Consider the following 18,250-nt stretch of genomic DNA (forward strand, 5'->3'; position numbering starts at 1 on the left):
GGTGCCAATCTTCTCATCTAACTCTCGGCAAGAAAGAGGATGAGCATATTTCCCAATATGTCAAACTGTTCCTCAAAAGTCAAGCGGTTCCCGCTGTACCAAACAAGATCAGTCACGCTCTAAAAAGTGATTGCCAATTGTAATTCGACTCACCTCTGATGTTGTAACAGCTCTGCTCTGTTCCACTCTGTTGACCTTCACTGATCTGTCACATTTTTCCTCTTTTTTCCCCTCACTTTTCTTCCTCTTTTTCCTCTTTTCATCTCTCTTTCTGTCTTTCTGTTAGAGTAAAGATGCGGGCATCAGGACTCTGGTCATGTTGGATGAGCAGGGAGGTAAGTTGGTAGGGAAAGATCACGTAACACTATCTCGCTTAACATCTGTCTTCACTTTTAATCTGCTCCCTGCCCAATTCTCTCGCTGCTATTTTATGCTGTATAATGGGAGAGTCGTCATCAGTAGAACATCCAGTATAACTCTGTAGAGTCCCAGTGCAATTACAACACAGAAGAAAATGAAATGACTTTCATGGTTTTATAGTTACTTAAGAAGAGGAGCAGTTTATTTCTGGAATGGAACATCAGCTGCAGTCTGAGCTAATGTGGCTAACATGATTATACTGGATGTCACTGATGTGCTAGACTTCTGCTTTGCCTCCCAATACTACACTTTTATGCTTATTTGCTATTTAATATATATTTTGTTAATCTCAGTTATTATGTGATTATGTAGTGAGCTTTGTTAAGTACTTTTAAGCAATATACAAGTATATAAACTGCTGTAAAACAAATACATCAGTGCTTTTAACTGTGCTCTCTGAAACCTGGTTGCTGTGTTTTCCAGGACACCACTGACTGACTGAGAGAGGTCAGAGGTCAGCCGGTAATCAATATACTTTAACATTATCTTTTTTGTGAGGGGAAATAATGATTAGTTATCATATTCCTCCACATACTCTCAAGTTCTGCCCTGTTTCTGACTTGTTCCATGATTAAGAATTAAAGGGGCACTCCATTACTCATCATGGGGAGTAGGCTGCTACTCAGCCTGTGAAAGCAGGTTTATAATAGCTTCTGAGCCTCTGGAGAAGATTTGTTAAGTCTGAGAAAACTCTCCAAGTGATGGTTGGGTCTATTGATTGAGTGATTGATTAATTTCTTTATTTGAGTGTCCTGCACCTTTCTGGTACCAGCCCATATGGGCTTATAAGACACTAGACAATAACCAGGATGGCCACATGACAAATCATAATGTTCAGTTCCACAAATTCAAAAGGAGAGTATTTCAGAGCATTCAGTTTACATGACAGAAATGTCCTGTTTTGATGGATACAGTGTTAGCTTAGCTTAGCCTTAGCTGCCAAGCATCTCCTATAAATCTTGCCAAAACACAAATCTCTACATCAAAAAGCCAACTCAACATATAAACTTCAGACAACTATAACAAGTCACGATTCTTCGATTGGATCTTTTCAAACTAATAATTCCTCAAGTCACTGTCCTCGGCAACACCAAGATCACAAAAACCACGAATGCAAAGCAAAGTAGCAAATTAACACATCCTCATGTGTTGCTGTATGCTACTCGTATGACTGTTTTACACTTCAGTGTAAAACAGGTCATAAGCTATTTCTGTCACTTGGTTCAGTCTACGGCAACGAGACATTTACACCGAGCAGGACACACTGTTAAAAGTATTATTCTTTGGGACTTAAGGGTCCTTAGGGGTCCTTGTCCAGACTGTCCCATGAAAAACTGCATGAAAAAAAGATTTAGAAACTCACTTCAAATATAGGATTTTACAAGGAACCCTTAAGAGATATTTTTTTGTAATGAGGAACCAAATGGTGCTCAAAGGTTACGGAGGAATGTCCGATCAATCCTTTTTAGCCATGCTAGCAGCATAGCTCTATGGCAATGTTAGTCCACCACTTTGGTCCAAATTAAAATATCTCAACAACTATTGAACTGATTGTCAGACATGTATAGTGCCCAGAGGAATAGTCCTAATTGTTTTGGTGATCCTCTGACTTGTCATCTAGTGCCACCTTTTATTCATCCTTTGAAAATATCTCAACATCTGCAACATTTGCTAGATGGATTTGCTTGAGGTTGAGAGAAAGACTAATGTTTAAAAACTTGAAGGGAAATACCATACTTGTAGTCATGTAGATTCAAGTCACATTTATTGTGTAGAGGAGTTAGTGAGTTAGTTAGTGTGGCGGATGTGTGTGTGTACATATATTACCAAAGGCTTGTGCTTAGTTCCATGCATGAAAGAGCAGCCTAATTGGCCTGTCAAAGGAACAGATAACCCCCCCTGTCTTCTTCCCTCCAGAGTAATAGCTGCCACAGTGCACAGCACACTGCTGTTGTCATAGGACAGCAATCAATTCACAGATTTAAATTACCTCTGCCTCTCGGCTAACGTCCTCTATACCTGATCCTCCATCTGTCTTCCTCTCTCCCTCTTCTTCTGTCCTTTTCTCTGTTTCATACTCCTTCACTTTATTCCCATCAGCCCCTGCTCTTATTACCTTACCTTTTATCTCCTGACCTCTACTTTTTCTCCCCCTGTTCCTTTGCCTGAAGATCACTTTGGTTACAATAATGATGAAGCTATTTCTTGTCCTCATTCTCTCTGTCTCTTCCCCATCTTTCCTTCCAACTGAAGTACACAAGCCTGTCGCTGCTGAAGACTCATGTTTGCCATATTATTTACATCAAGAATCCCCTCTTTATATGGTTAAAAAAGGAAAATAAAAGACTCATAAGTAATAACTTACCAAGTCTGTGGTAATTAATACAGTCTTGTTCAGCTGTAAACTGGGGTGTAACTAATCCCTCTGCCCTTTACACACACACACACACACACACACACACACACATACAGAGGTCATACATAGGAGGGGATTTGTAATTTCTTGCAGTGATGTATTACCTGTAGTGGAGGTCTCACTGCAGCTAATGAGACCCTCCCTGCTTGTCTGTTACATGCATGTTGACCTGAATTACACCTCAGTCAGGGCTGATGGATTGCATCTCCGCCTCAGTGAGCCCTCACTGCTTGCAGCGTTGAAGCCAGCAGCACACAAACATGCGGTGGCTGTAGCTCCTGCAGACTGAAAATGTACAGAGAGCGTAGTAGGGGTTTTGTCCATGATAATAGCTATTAATTGCATAAAATGTATAACTGGAGATCGCAGTCTGTCCATCTGTTTGTTCACTGGAGTGGAGCATTATGGCTTGTTCCAGTGACACCTTATTTCCACGCTCGTTTCAGGGTCCTTGTGTTGTACGTGCTGTCACACTGTCATGGCTTACTAGGACATTTGAATAGAACAGAGGCATTGTTAATGTTATTGGTAACACCTATGCTTTTCCTACCATGAGAGCTGTGGAAAATGCCTGTTACTCCTTGATTTGAATCACTTTACGTTCTAATTGGTTGAACTCGTGTCTGGCTATCCAGTAGAGAGGAAGGGAAGGGAGGCCCTCAGTCTATAATCCCCAGACGGAGGGGAGGAGGCATGTTGTTAAGTCTGGCCTGGCTGGCTGAAGCTGAGGAGATAAACCATGCTTCTCTCTCTCTCTCTCTCTCTCTCTCTCTCTCTCTCTCTCTCTCTCTCTCTCTCTCTCTCTCTCTCTCTCTCTCTCTCTCTCTCTCTCTCTCTCGTTCCTCCTGCACTCAATCCCTCTCTTTGCCAGGGATTAATATCGAAGGCCATTTAGCTGTCTTGTGCAGCACTTTGTCAGTAAATGCCAATAGATATATATAAAACTCAGCTTTTGGAAATAAGTTTTCAGGTCAGTTCTGTTAAGAACTCAGGAGGGACCCAAACACAGGACCAGGACAGAGTGGTGTTGGTTAAGAAAAAAAAAAGGTTTATTGCAGGAGTTCTAGGCTTGGAGTGATGATGGAGAAAGGGATCTAGTGGCAGCAGGTGAAGAGAGGGGAAACAGAGGTGTGTGGGGAATGAGGGGAAGCGTAGCTGGCAGGGGTAGCTTGAAAGCTAGGAGGCAGCTGGCAGGCAGGAGTGAGATGATCCTGGGACACAAGGGAAACGGGTTAGTATTCAATTAAAAGTGTGACACAAGGATTTCACAAACTGAGTTGGCCTGAAAACGTTTGCTATCACTGTGGTTGCAACAACAATCTGGCGAAGAGTGGGTAAACAGCCACGGTTGATATACTGGAGAGGAGATGAGATGATGGATGGCAGGTGTGCAGGTGAAGCAGGAAGCCAAGGAGAGTGAGGAAGGGAACGCCAACAGACACACAGACAGACAGAGGAGCACTAGAAATACAGAGGGGGAAACACAAGAGACACTGGGGAATCCGCTGGGGTACAGCCCCAGCTGTTACAAGTTCAATGGTCACGGCATGAATTTATTATTTAAACTTTAAACAATAACCAAAACCAGATTGTTATTTACCATCAGAAGTAGAGACAATCTGTTGAGTATATGCAGGTGTTTCTATGAAATATGAAAACCTGAAAATGTCCTTTGCAACAGCTCTTGGTAAGAGAACAGTAGCACAAACTTCTACAGAACTTGAAGCTGTGTTTTGTGTCCTCTGCATTACAATGTGACCTATCAAACCTTAAGAGTTTTCCCTGGAGGACAAAATGCCCCTTTCCACTGATGGAGATTGCTGCTACCCTGCTCTATAACCATTAACCAGCCAGAAAGTGGAACTGACCTTGAATCAGCCTTTTATAGCTGTGTGCCCCATTGACCATCTGAGTAAGGAAGCGTGCGTGACTTCATGTGCCTGAATGATGCTTTTCATCACATTCATTACATGATTTGTTGCTCATTCAATCATTTGCCATCACATTAACAGACATTTCATGTGTTTCTGTCTGTTCTGCCTCCTCTAAATTCACTCTTTCTTCCTCCTAATTTCTGATCCACTTCAATCTGTGGTGTTGTTCCCCTGTACTTTGTATCATCAAGGGAGTATTCAGCCTCACATTTCTTCTTATCAGTCTCTTTCATTCTCTCTGTCATCTATTACTGTGCAGGGGTATTCAGACAAAGTGGCCGAATTAACATCCTCATGTACAGATGCGGTACTGGATGACACATACTGCTACAGATGAAATACTTAAAAAAGCAATATATGTCTTTGGATGGTGGTAGGAAACAAAAGCTGTTGCAGCCATGAAGAATGCAGGGAAAAATTGTCAGTTTTTTATTCACTGTGTGAACAGAAATAGCCAGGTATTCTCAATGCTTGTTGCCTGCTTTGCCTACTGCATCTAGCCAAAACATTTTGCCTCTTGCACTGTAGCGTAGAGCGCCAACCCTCAAAACAAACCAGTCACACTTATTTCACTACTCTCATGCCTTTGTCCTCACCAGAGCAACTTGATCGTGTCGAGGAGGGCATGAACAAGGTCAACGCAGACCTGAAGGAGGCCGAGAAAGATTTAAAAGATATAGGACAATGCTGTGGTCTGATATGCCCATGTATTAAAAAGTAGGTACCGGCCAGGAGCCCCACGCTCTTGCCTGTCCAGTGCTGGTAGTGGTGGTGGTGGTGGTGGTGGTGATGTCTGATGTCTCTCTTGTCACAGTCAATGTCTTTTTTTGTCTCTTTTCCTTTGTTTCCTCTCTCTACTCCCCCCCTCTTCCCTCTTCCCGCTACTTCTTCCCCCTCCCTCTTCTTCTCTTCTCATGTGCTTTCGTTCTTTTGCTGGGAAAAATGACAATGTGTTGATAATCAGAACAACTGGAGCGCATCGAGGAGGGGATGGACCAAATCAATAAGGACATGAAGGATGCAGAAAAGAATTTGAACAATCTAGGACAGTTCTGTGGTCTATGTTCATGTCCCTGTAACAAGTAGGTGCTGCCTATGTTGCCCGACTGCATGTGTCTCAGTGCCTGCCTACCTGCCTCTCTATCCGTCTGCCTGCTTCTGGTGTATAGAGCATGGTGAACTGTGGTGTGAGCAGTCAGGCCCGTAGCCACATCAACACACCCTCTGAACAGGCACCTGCACAGCATGCATGTGTGTTTGCTGAAGACTGAGATCGAGTGGATGATTGTGTGCATGCATGAAAAACACACATCTGCAACAACAGGTCCGACGCCACTTTTTCTTCTCTCCAGCCTCAATGGCTGTTTTCCTCAAAAGCCCTTCATTCCACATTGGATGAGAGATTCTCTTCCAGCAGGTAGCAGCATCAGCATGGATCTGGGCCACGGAACACCCCCATCCCAAACCGCACCCAAACACCCACCCTAACACCCTGCAGCATGATGCATCATGCTGTTTACAATGTCCAACCAAAGAATAAATCTACTAGTTGCCTTCTCTTCTAAATTATTATTTGCATTTTAGTCATTTCGCTGCCATTTGAAAGCCTATAAGTATTGGCGTTCTCCATATTTTTACTTCTTTTAACTAATTACATCATCCTCTGTGTTTAGAAAAATAACCTCTGGGATCTTGTAGCCCATTTAAAGAAAAACTGGCAGCTATTATAATCAAGCACAAGACATTATATTACACAGCAGGTACTTTCAGCCAAGCACTGACATGGGTCATTCAGATCATTCCCCAAAGTGTAATGAATTGGTTCTTATGTATTTATTCTCATGAATGTGTAGTAATTTGTATAAAATTATCCAAAGAGTACACATTGTTTGGTTGTATTGCAAGCAACACTTAATATCGTTCAAGGTTTTCTTCATGCAGATGAGACGTGATACAACAGGTGGAGCAGTAGAGTTTCACTTATTTAACCATTTGCAGTACAGTTATTGCATAATCAAACACTTTTTGTAACGCACTCTTTAACACACCATTGACGTAAGACCCTCAGACTACAGGTTGTAAATACAAGACGCCTCAGGTGGCTCCCTCCCTCTCCTCCCTCAGGACTGTCCTACATAATGAAATCTGTCATGCAAGAGTGAGGCAAACTTGTTTCCTGAGCACAAACTCGAGCTATTAAAGCCTATGTTTGCACTTGTGTGCACCATACTGATTATGTCTACAGCTTTGATGTGAATTTGGCATCCTAACGCCAGTTTTGCCAAACTCCTGTGTGAACTCCTGTTCTCTGGCCCTCCACAGCCAAACTATGGCCACTGGGTCATGTCTGAGCATTCAATACTCTGGGACCAATAAATGTACTGTATACAGTTGTCTATCTCAGAGCTATAGAAAACACAAGTGGCCGACCAACCAAGAAATAAATTAGTTTATTGGATTTTGTTTTTTGCATATTTTTGATACATATACTGTGCTACATTTGTTAGTGTTGGGTTTGTAGCTTTTTCAGACAGTTATGGGGATGAATAAAGTGATGTCATGATGATTTACCGAATGCAGATCATGTAAAGTCAAGTATCAGTGCAGAATATGCTGTTTTTTCTCTTCTTGGGGAAAGGCTAAAACAGAACCAGGAAAACTTACTTTTATGTGTTGGATCTGACTTAGAATGGTACATTTTAGTATTATTTTTCTTTGCCTTCACTGTGTATTACCCCAATTTTTAATATCCACTCTGAAGATTAAGTGTATTGTTAGAAATTTCACAAAAGATTATTCTTTTCTCCAAAACGGGGCTGAACAGACACAGCAACTTGTAAATAATCGGCTTTACTTGCACCACAGCAGTCATTTGTAAGAGCGGGTCATTTTTAAACAAAATAGTCACTTCCTGATTTTGGAATTAAATACTTAGGTTTTTCGCATAAAGGTATATTAGGAGTTTGCTGCTTCCATTTGGTCCATTTTGGTCCAGCTTCCATATGTTTTGGTTCAGATCTTGTCTATTCTATAGCTCTCCGGTCCTCCCTATCATGAGCCCCTTGTTACGTAATCCTGTGGTTATGTCATGTGTTTCATCGGATTTAGACTTTTTATATGGCAGCCCTGGGTCAAATAGCATAAGAAACATAATTCTTACTTATTGTTATAAACTGTCTGGAGCACCAGATGGGTGTGCCTTACCACCTCAAGACAACAATGTTGCATAGAGTGGGATGTCATTCATTGAAAAGTGAACAAAATCAACTTTATAGCCCAAAAAGTGTATATTCTGTTGTCCTCAGTGGTAGCCTCCACTCATTAGATGCTCCAAGCAAAGTAAAACAAACGCTAAGAATTACATTTGTCTATTTGACTGTATACAGTGAATCATCCTACAGATCTATCCATCCAGATGAAATGAAGGGCTGATCACAGCTATGTATAACTTACACTGTTCACTTTGGGGTTTTTTTTGGTTGATTTTTCACCATGGATCTAACTGTTTGGCTTTCTTTTAATAGATAGAGCATGTTGATGTGCTCTGATCCTGTTCCTCTTGACATGTTTTCCCTCCCCATGTCACTTTGTGTATGTTTCTGCCTTGCATGTCCTCTCACTCTGCATGTTTATATATATATACTGTATATATATATTTATGTGTGTGTATGTGTGTGTATGTGTATTGTTTGTGTCACCTCTGTCTTGAGTCTGTTACGATGTTCTGTTTGTGCTCTTCTGTATGTGCTTGTGGGAGAGGGTTTTCTGAGTCTTTAAAGGACCTTAATTACTTTCTAACACAAGCCACATGTGAGCTTACTGTGCTCCGATTCAATTGATCTGCTCATTGGATCAATTATTCACTAACAGATTGCAAATGCATGTATGCAACTTAATCATACGTGGCTGGCATGTTGCTTTTAGTTGACGAATTGGCTTGACGTCATATTATGCAATGCATTCTGAACATATATTCATGTATATGTTTCAATAGTGAAAAGAAAACATGCACTTAACACAATATAGACACCCATGTACACATTCACACTTCAGTGCAAACATACACTTTGTCACACACACACACACACACACACACACTCAAATGCAAACTCAAATACATTTACATTCACAGGCACGTACTGTACGTTCACACACAAACACTAGTATACATGAGAGCAGTTACAGCCGCCCTGACTGGTAAATGTGTATGTGGTAGGATTAAGGGCGGGGGCCAGGCCTGGGGAGGGAACCAGGATGGAGTTGTGAACAGCCAGCCAGGGGCTCGGGTGATGGATGAACGTGAACAGATGGCCATCAGTGGGGGCTTCATCCGCAGGTAAGTGTATGTGTGTGTGTGTGTGTGTGTGTGTGTGTGTGTGTATGTGTGTGTGTGTGTAGGTGTTGGTCTGCTCATGCTCACTTGTTTCTGTGTCTGCATGAGCACTTGTGTGTGATAGTGTGTTCGTGTGAATGTGTATTTGAGTATGTGATACTGTTTACATCCGTTATGTTGTTTTGTCATTTATTTTAGGATATTATTTTATCCTTAAATGTTCCAATATGTGAATTCCAAGGACATGTAATTGATTTTACTGATGTTAAGGAGTTCATTAAAAACATACTGTATCTACTTGTACTGCACTATAGAGTTTTGTGAAGCTTTCATTCAACAGACCACAAAAGCAGCTACTTGCAGTATAATCTTTAGGCACTAAGCAGTCCCATATCCTCCTCCTGTGTCTTCCAGGGTAACAGATGACGCCCGGGAGAATGAGATGGATGAGAACCTGGAGCAGGTGGGCGGGATCATTGGCAATCTGCGTCACATGGCCCTGGACATGGGTCAGGAGATCGACACCCAGAACCGCCAGATCGATAGGATCATGGAGAAGGTACTGTACAAAGGAGAGGGTTAATTTTTTTTCTAGACAAAGGCACAGCTCTGCTGTAGTACTTACAGATGGAAACAAGTTTCTTTCAGTACAATTCTACAGCCTCTCCTTAGTTGTTGGAGTAGCAAAGTCATGTAAAATCCAAGGTGGACAAGATTGGGCAAACAAAGTTTACAGTTTTCAGTACAGAAGTGTGATACTCAAAAATATTGGAAATATGGAACTACAATGAAAATACAAATGGACTGTTGTTGTATGTAAGAAACAAGATAATTAAGGCGGCAAGAGGAATTAGTTCCTCTTAATTTGTGAAATAAGCATTTACAGGCCTATTTGTATTGATGCTAGGATAAGGTAGAGAAAGCTATGAGGGAAAACAGAATGTGGTTTGATTTACACATTTATTTATAGTCAGAAAATGTGGCACTATAGTGTCAGAATTGAGGGTAAGTAAATGAAAGGCAACAAATCTAGCAAAAACGGTGGCTAATATATAGAGTGTTAAGCTGATATTTAGGGTGGATTACATGCTTAGCATTACGCTATGTTACTGATTTTGAGCCGATTTATCTCTGGTTTGACACAGTAATGGAGAAAATCTGACTCACATGCCAATGGGCAAAATCTGGGTGTTAAACACCCTTATTGTGTATTTTGTCTTCATTAAAGTTACTTATCCCCAGCCTCTTTCTGACCACATTTCCACTATGACCTGAGCTGTGTAACAACTAGTCCTTTTTCCCTTTCAGGCTGATTCCAACAAGACCAGGATTGACGAGGCCAACCAGCGTGCTACAAAGATGTTGGGCAGTGGCTAAACTGCAGCGAAAAGTGCTTTCATCCCCGTTTAACCCCAATCACCCTAAAAAACAAACACAACACAAACCAAACCCAGCCCCCAACACCAACAGCCAGCACCCACTTCCTTTGCTCGACAGCAAGCGCTGCAAAATCATGCTTTTATTGTGATACTTGTAGAGGTTTGCACACATGCACATATCATATGTCCCTCTGATCCCCACCCGATCCCCCCAACTCTCTCATTTCAGCCCATCACTTCCCTTCGCCCCTTCCACCCCTTGTTGTCAATGTTGTTCTGTGGTGTCGGGCTTTTGATTTTGTTAAAAAATGATAGCTCTGTTTCAGAATATCCACTCAAACTCTCTCCACACTGTACATAGTGCTTCTATAATGCTTCATTGATTTAGATCACTTGTCCTGTTTTCTTCATTGCTCTTTTTTTTAAAAAAAAAAAGTCTGTGTGTAATATAACTGTATCTTGTTCAGAGATGTCCTTCCTCGATGTCAGTATTCTGGTGTTGTCCATGTAAGACACACAGTGTATTCATCAGATAAGATGTTGTGATGCTACATGATAAGGCCACCGTGAATATAGTGAACATACAGCCCTCACAGCTTATAACCAAGGCCACTGTTTAAAGTTATTTAATGTAGAACCGCTCCAATCTTAATAACCACGACATAGTAGACTACAAATACTCTGTTAGGTATTTGTAAGTATTTGAGCCATTTGGATGAAAATATGGCGTTTTGGTCATGACTGTTAGTTCACCAGTATTCCACCAGCTCCGTTGATGGAGCAGTGTTGACGCAATTTGATGCCATAGATTGTATATAAACCTTTTCCTCAGGGAGCTAAATCTGACCATTTAAAATCAAGGTTTGAATATTTCATTGATGTGTTGTAATTCATAATAACTGATACTTCATATTTGTATCATAAGGCTCAGTTTACAGTATATGAGGAAATCACATGTATGTGGTCTGAAAACTGATTAACAGTAAGAGCTAAAATTGTGATTGATAAAGGAAATGGAGCTTTGCTAGAGGTCAAAGTTCAACAGTTACCCATTCAACTGTTACTGTTGGCTCTCCACTGTCAAACACAATGGCAGAGGGGTCAACAACCTCTTCTCATTTCAAGCCAGACTGCTTTACCCATGATTCAACCCTAGCACTATCAAGCAGCGCATTAAGTGTGTTATGCATGTCCATCCGCTGCTAGAAGACACTGAATAATTCATTTATCTAGGCAGAAATATCTTAACATGGCAACCGCATGCTACTTATGTAGGCCACACAGAGGACAGGCCCATATTTACTCCCCCTCTGCAATAGTGCCACTCTTTTTGTTCCATGTCTCCTTACCTTTCCGGACTGTGACCATCACTGTAAAATAATACCTTGAAAAATGCCAATAAAACCATCATAACTGTAGAACCAAACTGAGATTCATTTCTATTTTATGAGTTTGAACACTGATAGAGTTAATATCATGAGAGAAATGTTACTGCATGCTTACCAGGTGTGTGTTTCTTTAGAAACTCAGTAACAACTTCATGTTATTGATACCTTGGTTTCATTTACCAGAATTAGCCTCAAATATTAGAAAAAACACCAAAATTATTAATGCAAGGATCAGAACCACAGTTACTGTAGATGTAAAAACTGTTGCTTGAATAAGAAATAATTGACTACTTAAGTGAAAAGAAGATAAAGATCAGAAAAAGGCATGCATTGGGGACATAAAGCACTAGTTTTCTGAAATGATGTGAACAATAAAATCTTCCCAGACACTCAAAAATCTTTTGTTTCAAAAAATGCATAAACGATTAATGTTTAATGATGCAGGATATCACATCCTGTACTCATGTATCATCCTATTTCCACTGAGATCTCATATTATGTTGAATTTTCTACTTTCCATCAGAGGTAATTGATTCCTCTGTAATGTTGAAACAGTAAATTCCTTCACTGACACAGAAAGGTGACAGCTGACTTCAATCTCCATCCTCCACACAGTCAGATGATTTAGCTTTACATAAGAATAATGAGATGTTACAATCACAGTAGCTTCATTCAACTGCTAAAGATTTTTTTGTAGGTGATATGACTGTGGTAATATTTCGATAACATAACATAAGTTAATATAATGTCATACAATATTCATTAAATTCAAGAAATTGTGTTTTCTCTTATGTCCTTTCACTGGGAGGTCAGAGGTCAGAGAGCTTATCCTATCCATGAGCCTAAGCACTCGTTTTAAGACGTTCTGAACCTGGAGATATATGGCTAAAATATGCAATGTAACACATATTCAAAGCCTGGAAGCAAAGAAGACAAGAGACAAAATACAAGACAGACACAGATGGAAAGAGAAAGAGACAGGCAGAGACAGAAGGAACGATGTGCAGCAGCACATTACACTAATGGACATCTACTGTGGTGCCCTGGGCTTAGGGCGGATTAGAGTTTACCACGTCACTAAGAACACTGACACATACACACACACACACCAACTTGAATCAACAGTAGATACACACGACAGGGTAATCCACTATACCTTGATTATATCCATTATGTTACATCCTGTACATGCATGCTCACAAAAACACATAAAATGGATGAATGTTATCAGAATCTAACTTAAAAAATTCAAAATACATGATAATTTGTGGTTTTATTAAATACAAAAAGATTTTTTCCTCAAAATGGACGTCATGTTTTCTGTTTTTCTGCTCCTCACGTGCGTTCTCATGTATTATAAAAGTTATTAGCAACTAGACCAATAAATGAAAAAAAAAAATTAATTCTTGAATTCATTTTTAAACCAAGAGCTCCCCCTAGCTGCAGAAGGCTATGGTGGACTTTAAACTCTGGCATTGAAGGCCTATAGTAGTGGTTCCCAAACTGAGGGTCGGGTCCCCTCTGAAGGGTCACAATCTAAATCTAAGGGGTCATAAATGATTAATACGCTGAGAAAGAAGAAGAAAAACTTACAAGTTCTTTTTTTGTGTGTGTATGAAATGTTGGATAATTGTAAGAGTTATTTAGATGAAACCATCAGAGAGGTTAAGAAGCGAAATCACTCTTTGTTGGAACTGCAAACAACTCATAGACATCTGAAACATGACAAATGGCCCCAACCAGACATTGTTTTTATATAAGGGGTCATAAGCCAAAAAGGTTGTAAATCACTGACCAACAGTGCCGTGTGGTATTTTTCATGTTTTATCTGGCCAGTGATCTTAAAGAAGACAAACTCTGTCCTAACCAATGAGCTGTTATTGTTTTGTCAGTAAACTATTCCTGAAAGCCTTTAACTTGAGTCATCACAGATTGATATTTTCTACTCCAACCATTGACAGTTACTCTCAGTGGTTGTAAAACTCCTTTTAAATGTACACACCCAAGACAAAAGTTTGAAAATTCAATTATTTAGGTAGTATAATAGTTTAAATTTGGCATTAAATGTCAATCTATATTCAATTTGCACAGGAGCCCAGGTTAAACCAATTTAGGTCTACGACTACAGTTTGACCACAGATTATGGTCAGTGCTAGAGCGAAAATCAAAATCAACCATTTGCAGTCAGCCTGCCCATAGCATGATAATGACTGTATCTAATTTAATGTGATTCCTTCAAATAGCCAGCAACATTTGGCTGTGATGTAGAAATTAATTCTCCACATTTATAGTGCTTCTGCTGACTTGAGTAAACCACACTGTATTAAACAAATATTTAAAACAATCTTTAAGACATTATATTTCTCATGCAGTTAATAAGTTAAACTCAAACCACTCACATTTACAGTACGGCCAAAGAAACGGACCAATCAGCAGCTTGGACGTAGAGCCTTCGTGTAGTTCCGTCGATCACGTGACCCTCGTAACCCTCATCGTGTACGCCCGGTCAGGCTGTCTTTTTAGCACTCAGGTCGGTGTTGCCACCACTGCGACAGTATGTTCCGTGCTGTGTTCCGCCTGTCGGCCACCGGAGCCCGGAGTCTGGCTCGGTCGCGGCCCTGCTACTCAGGTACGACTGTCAGCTTCACACCTGCCGTGAAATGAAGCAGCTTCTGTTACAAAGATGACTAGAAGCAGCCTGCTCGGCGAGCGACTTAGCTTAGCTTTCTCACCCTGTGTGTGTACGTGAAAGCTAACGTAGGGTGACATTGAATTATTTTTAGGAGTATGTATCCTTGTGAGCTTGAATTGAATATATTTTTTAAATCCACAACTTTCATAGAGTATTTTAAAAGAAGCGGCGCGAAATGAATCTTAATGAAAAAAGGCTCGACCTTGTGATGACCCTCCTCAGTTAGTTCAAGAGTGTCAGTGAGCGCAGTTTATACGCAATTTTAACGTCTGACACGTTCAACACAGACTATATTATATAGTATGTATATAACGACATATTTAAAATACAGATGTGGTTGACTGTGGACGTTTTGGAGAGTTTAGTTGGTGACCTGTTGTTACTATTCACCTAAAATGAACTGTCCTGAACTTCCCTATTTAGGTCATCATGCCCTAGCTCACTTTAAGTATATGTACATGTGTATCTCTGCAGACTACTTTAACAGGTATTAAGATGTAATTCACTATTATTAATATAAGAAGAAATTATACATGTATGTATTGTATAAAATGCGATCCAAATAAAATGATATGCTTGTGTCTGTGATGAGTTGACGAGATGGAAATGAATTTGAACATGCTGTATAAATAAGTTGTAATTATGTCAGATAACATGTTATCTCATTGTTATGTCATTGTTGTGTGATATAAATCATGGTTTATAATTTGTGTGGGTTTTACTTTTTATTGTTTTGAATTGAACATATGGTGGAAGTCACAAGACCAATCACTCATTGCGTTTAAAGAAACTGAAGCTAACCTCATGTTCCAAGTCAAGTTTATAGCTGTGTATCATATACACGTCTAAACATCAACCACCCTGATGAATGTAGCTGCAAATGTTGTGCCTGCTTTAACTGAACCTACTTTAATTGATTCAATTTGGGTCCTGCAACATATATTTTTCTTTCTTAAGAGCAGTTGTTATCAGATAAGAAATTTGTAGAAATGACAGTTTTACTCCTGGAAAAACAAAACAAAATCATATTTCATACCAAATTGTCTCTGTTAGATGTTTTCTTGCTCACTGACAGTCATATCATGTGTATAACATGACGTGTTGGCTTCTTGAATACACTGGGTGCTTTGGTTTGACAGATTAATTCTTGGATGCAGTGTGAGGCTATCACTATTAAAAACCAGGAAATTATAACTAGTCACTATCACATGTCATTATCACTGCTTGTCATTTTGTTTAGTCATTCTTTGATTCAGATTTTGGCCAGTTTCAGAATGTATTTTATTCAAGTTCTTGTACCGCTGCTTGTGTTAAGCAGTAGACAACATATTTGTTAACATAAAAAGTATTTTTGTAGATAAAATCTTTGTATTTCTCAAGGTACATGTCTACTTCCTGTTTTTCAGCTCCGTTGGCCTCCAGATGTTACTCTCATGGAAAGGTGGAGACAGACGAGGAGTTTGATGCCCGCTGGGTCACTTACTTCAGCAAGCCTGACATCGATGCCTGGGAACTGAAGAAAGGTGACTTTCTTCATTCTTATCACATTCTGATGAAGTGACTTCCTCCCTTTATTATTTCTTGGTTTTATTATTGTTAAAAGTCCAGTTTTGTTTAATTTTCAAATCATTATGAGATCATTTAGTCACAGATTTGAACTACGCCAATATGTATTTTTGAAGTAAATGTGGTCAAATTATGAAGCTACAATGATAAATCACTTATGTCGAAAGATAGAAAATGAATCAGCAACTATTTTGATAACTAATTAATTGTAACATTCTCTGGTTAATCCAATACTATAGATTCATGGTTCATCAAATGTTGCTTTTTCTCTGTTATGGGTTGCAGCTGTTCTTCATTTTGATTCTTTGAAATCATGGATGATTTTTTTCTATTAATTTTAACCTAAAGGCATGAACACCTTGATCGGGTATGACTTGGTACCTGAGGCCAAGATCCTGGATTCGGCACTAAGAGCATGCCGAAGACTGAATGACCTGGCCAGCGCCATTCGCATCCTAGAGGCCGTCAAGGTGAGTGACTTCATCATAGCTTTGTACAGGGTCTGCCAAACATTTTGTCTGAGCTTTTCATTGAGGAGGTGTACCTTCTGACATGCAGAGAGCTTGAATGAGAATCACTTAACCAAAGTCAAGAGTTTGTGACAAATCAACAACTTCTACATTAAAAATAGTTCATATTGTCACACAGGCTACTGAGAAAAGGACCACAAGGTGCAAACGAATAGTTACAACAAACAGAAAAATACAGCTAGTTTTGAAAAGTGTAGCACAACTGCACAGTCTATTCATTGTTTCCCCCATTATTTTCATAGTAAGTGTATTACACAATATTACAATATTATATAATAAACAAATGATTATAGAGAAAACAGATACATTATATTGTTACATCCTGGAGAGACTAAGGCTGCATTCAGACCAAATCAGGCGGTGCGGTGTTAAGCCACACAGTCAGCGGAGATGTGTGGGTTTGTGAGCGTGTTTATTTGTGCTCTAGAACGTCACCGCTGTGAAACAATCAGAAAATAATGTTTTACTGATCTGATTCATCAGCTTTCTCGCTATCAGCGCTGCCTCTCTTCATTCACTCTCTAGCTCGCTCGACCACAGCTGCTCTCTCTCTTTTTCTCTCGTCTTTTTTTTAAATGAGTTGGGAAGCAGACAGCAAAGTACTAACGTTATCAAGCAAAGAGAAATGTCCTTGCTTTGTCCTCATGGCAGAATTTACAACTCTTGTCAGTCTGATCTCCCGCTGTGATTGGCTACCGCAGCCTTCAGCCGCAGTGACGTTGGGTTGCGTTTCTCCAAAAGTTGATTCTGACTCAACTTGCCGGCCGCAATCCGATGCGGCGCCGCAGTAGCCAAAACGGCCGCAGCCAAGCCGTACTACCCCCATTCAAATGAATGGGACGACTGGCGTTTTCGCCGCACCACCTGATTTGGTGTGAATGCAGCCCAGTCGTTACTTAATTGTCTGTTGCCAAGTTTGCAAGTTTGGCCTCTGAAAAAATGCTCCTGATCTGTTGTTGACATTTTTTTGTCTTGCAGGACAAAGCAGGCCCCCACAAAGACATCTATCCTTACCTGATTCAGGAGCTGACACCCACCCTGTCAGAACTCGGCATCTCGACACCAGAAGAGCTGGGCATTGACAAGTTATAGACTGTTGAGGTGAGACCGCATTATGTCGTACTAATACAGGTTACCAGGGAAGGTGGTGTCTCTGTAGAAAGGTTGTTTCAGGCATCAGTACTGATGGTGTCCAGTGCTGCCTGCAACCTTGTATGTGTACACCGGCCTACTTTATGAACAGGCACTAGCAACACAATGAGGCAGTACAGCAGATAATATGTGCTTTTCTTTGTGATGGTAAAAAAGAAATCACTCATATGCATTCACCTGACTACATATAATACTACTACTGCAGCACTGTATGCAGTAACATGGATCACATTGCATATCACTTGCTTGCAGCTGAAAAGATCTTTTGTTGCTCTTTCCTCAGGTCATTTGCTGTGTAAAGAGATGAGCTCTCCCGATTCTTTCCTTTCAAAAATGTCTATATTGTTAATTGAATCCATGACGTCTTGTTATGTGCAAAATGGTGGACCTAATAAAGAAAACCAATAACGGAAGAATGTGTGTTAAGTGTTTTTTTTTTT

At 40.2% G+C, this 18,250-nt stretch overlaps 2 protein-coding genes across 3 annotated transcripts in view; both read left to right on the forward strand.

Moving 5' to 3' along the window:
• LOC121890558 (synaptosomal-associated protein 25-A-like) overlaps nucleotides 1-11,967 on the forward strand; it is a 38,883-nt gene extending 26,916 nt beyond the window's left edge. Inside the window, exons 4-8 of one of the 2 annotated variants that reach the window (XM_042403086.1) lie at nucleotides 287-335; nucleotides 5,370-5,487; nucleotides 8,987-9,106; nucleotides 9,518-9,662; nucleotides 10,412-11,967. In XM_042403086.1, coding sequence (XP_042259020.1) covers nucleotides 287-335; nucleotides 5,370-5,487; nucleotides 8,987-9,106; nucleotides 9,518-9,662; nucleotides 10,412-10,480 — 501 coding nt within the window. In that variant the 3' untranslated portion in view covers nucleotides 10,481-11,967. Of the gene's footprint in view, nucleotides 1-286; nucleotides 336-5,369; nucleotides 5,488-5,734; nucleotides 5,853-8,986; nucleotides 9,107-9,517; nucleotides 9,663-10,411 lie in introns of both variants that reach the window. The other variant, XM_042403005.1, reaches the window with a different exon arrangement.
• A 2,396-nt stretch (nucleotides 11,968-14,363) lies between these two features.
• Nucleotides 14,364-18,223, forward strand: LOC121890741 (cytochrome c oxidase subunit 5A, mitochondrial-like). The gene is made up of 5 exons (XM_042403303.1): nucleotides 14,364-14,499; nucleotides 15,969-16,085; nucleotides 16,477-16,598; nucleotides 17,637-17,759; nucleotides 18,094-18,223. The coding sequence occupies exons 1-4, from the start codon at nucleotides 14,427-14,429 to the stop codon at nucleotides 17,748-17,750; spliced, it is 426 nt and encodes a 141-aa protein (XP_042259237.1). The 5' UTR covers nucleotides 14,364-14,426; the 3' UTR covers nucleotides 17,751-17,759; nucleotides 18,094-18,223.
• Nucleotides 18,224-18,250: the final 27 nt, after the last annotated feature.

Source organism: Thunnus maccoyii, chromosome 1 (assembly GCF_910596095.1).
Source record: "Thunnus maccoyii chromosome 1, fThuMac1.1, whole genome shotgun sequence".
NCBI classification, from domain to species: Eukaryota; Metazoa; Chordata; class Actinopteri; order Scombriformes; family Scombridae; genus Thunnus; species Thunnus maccoyii.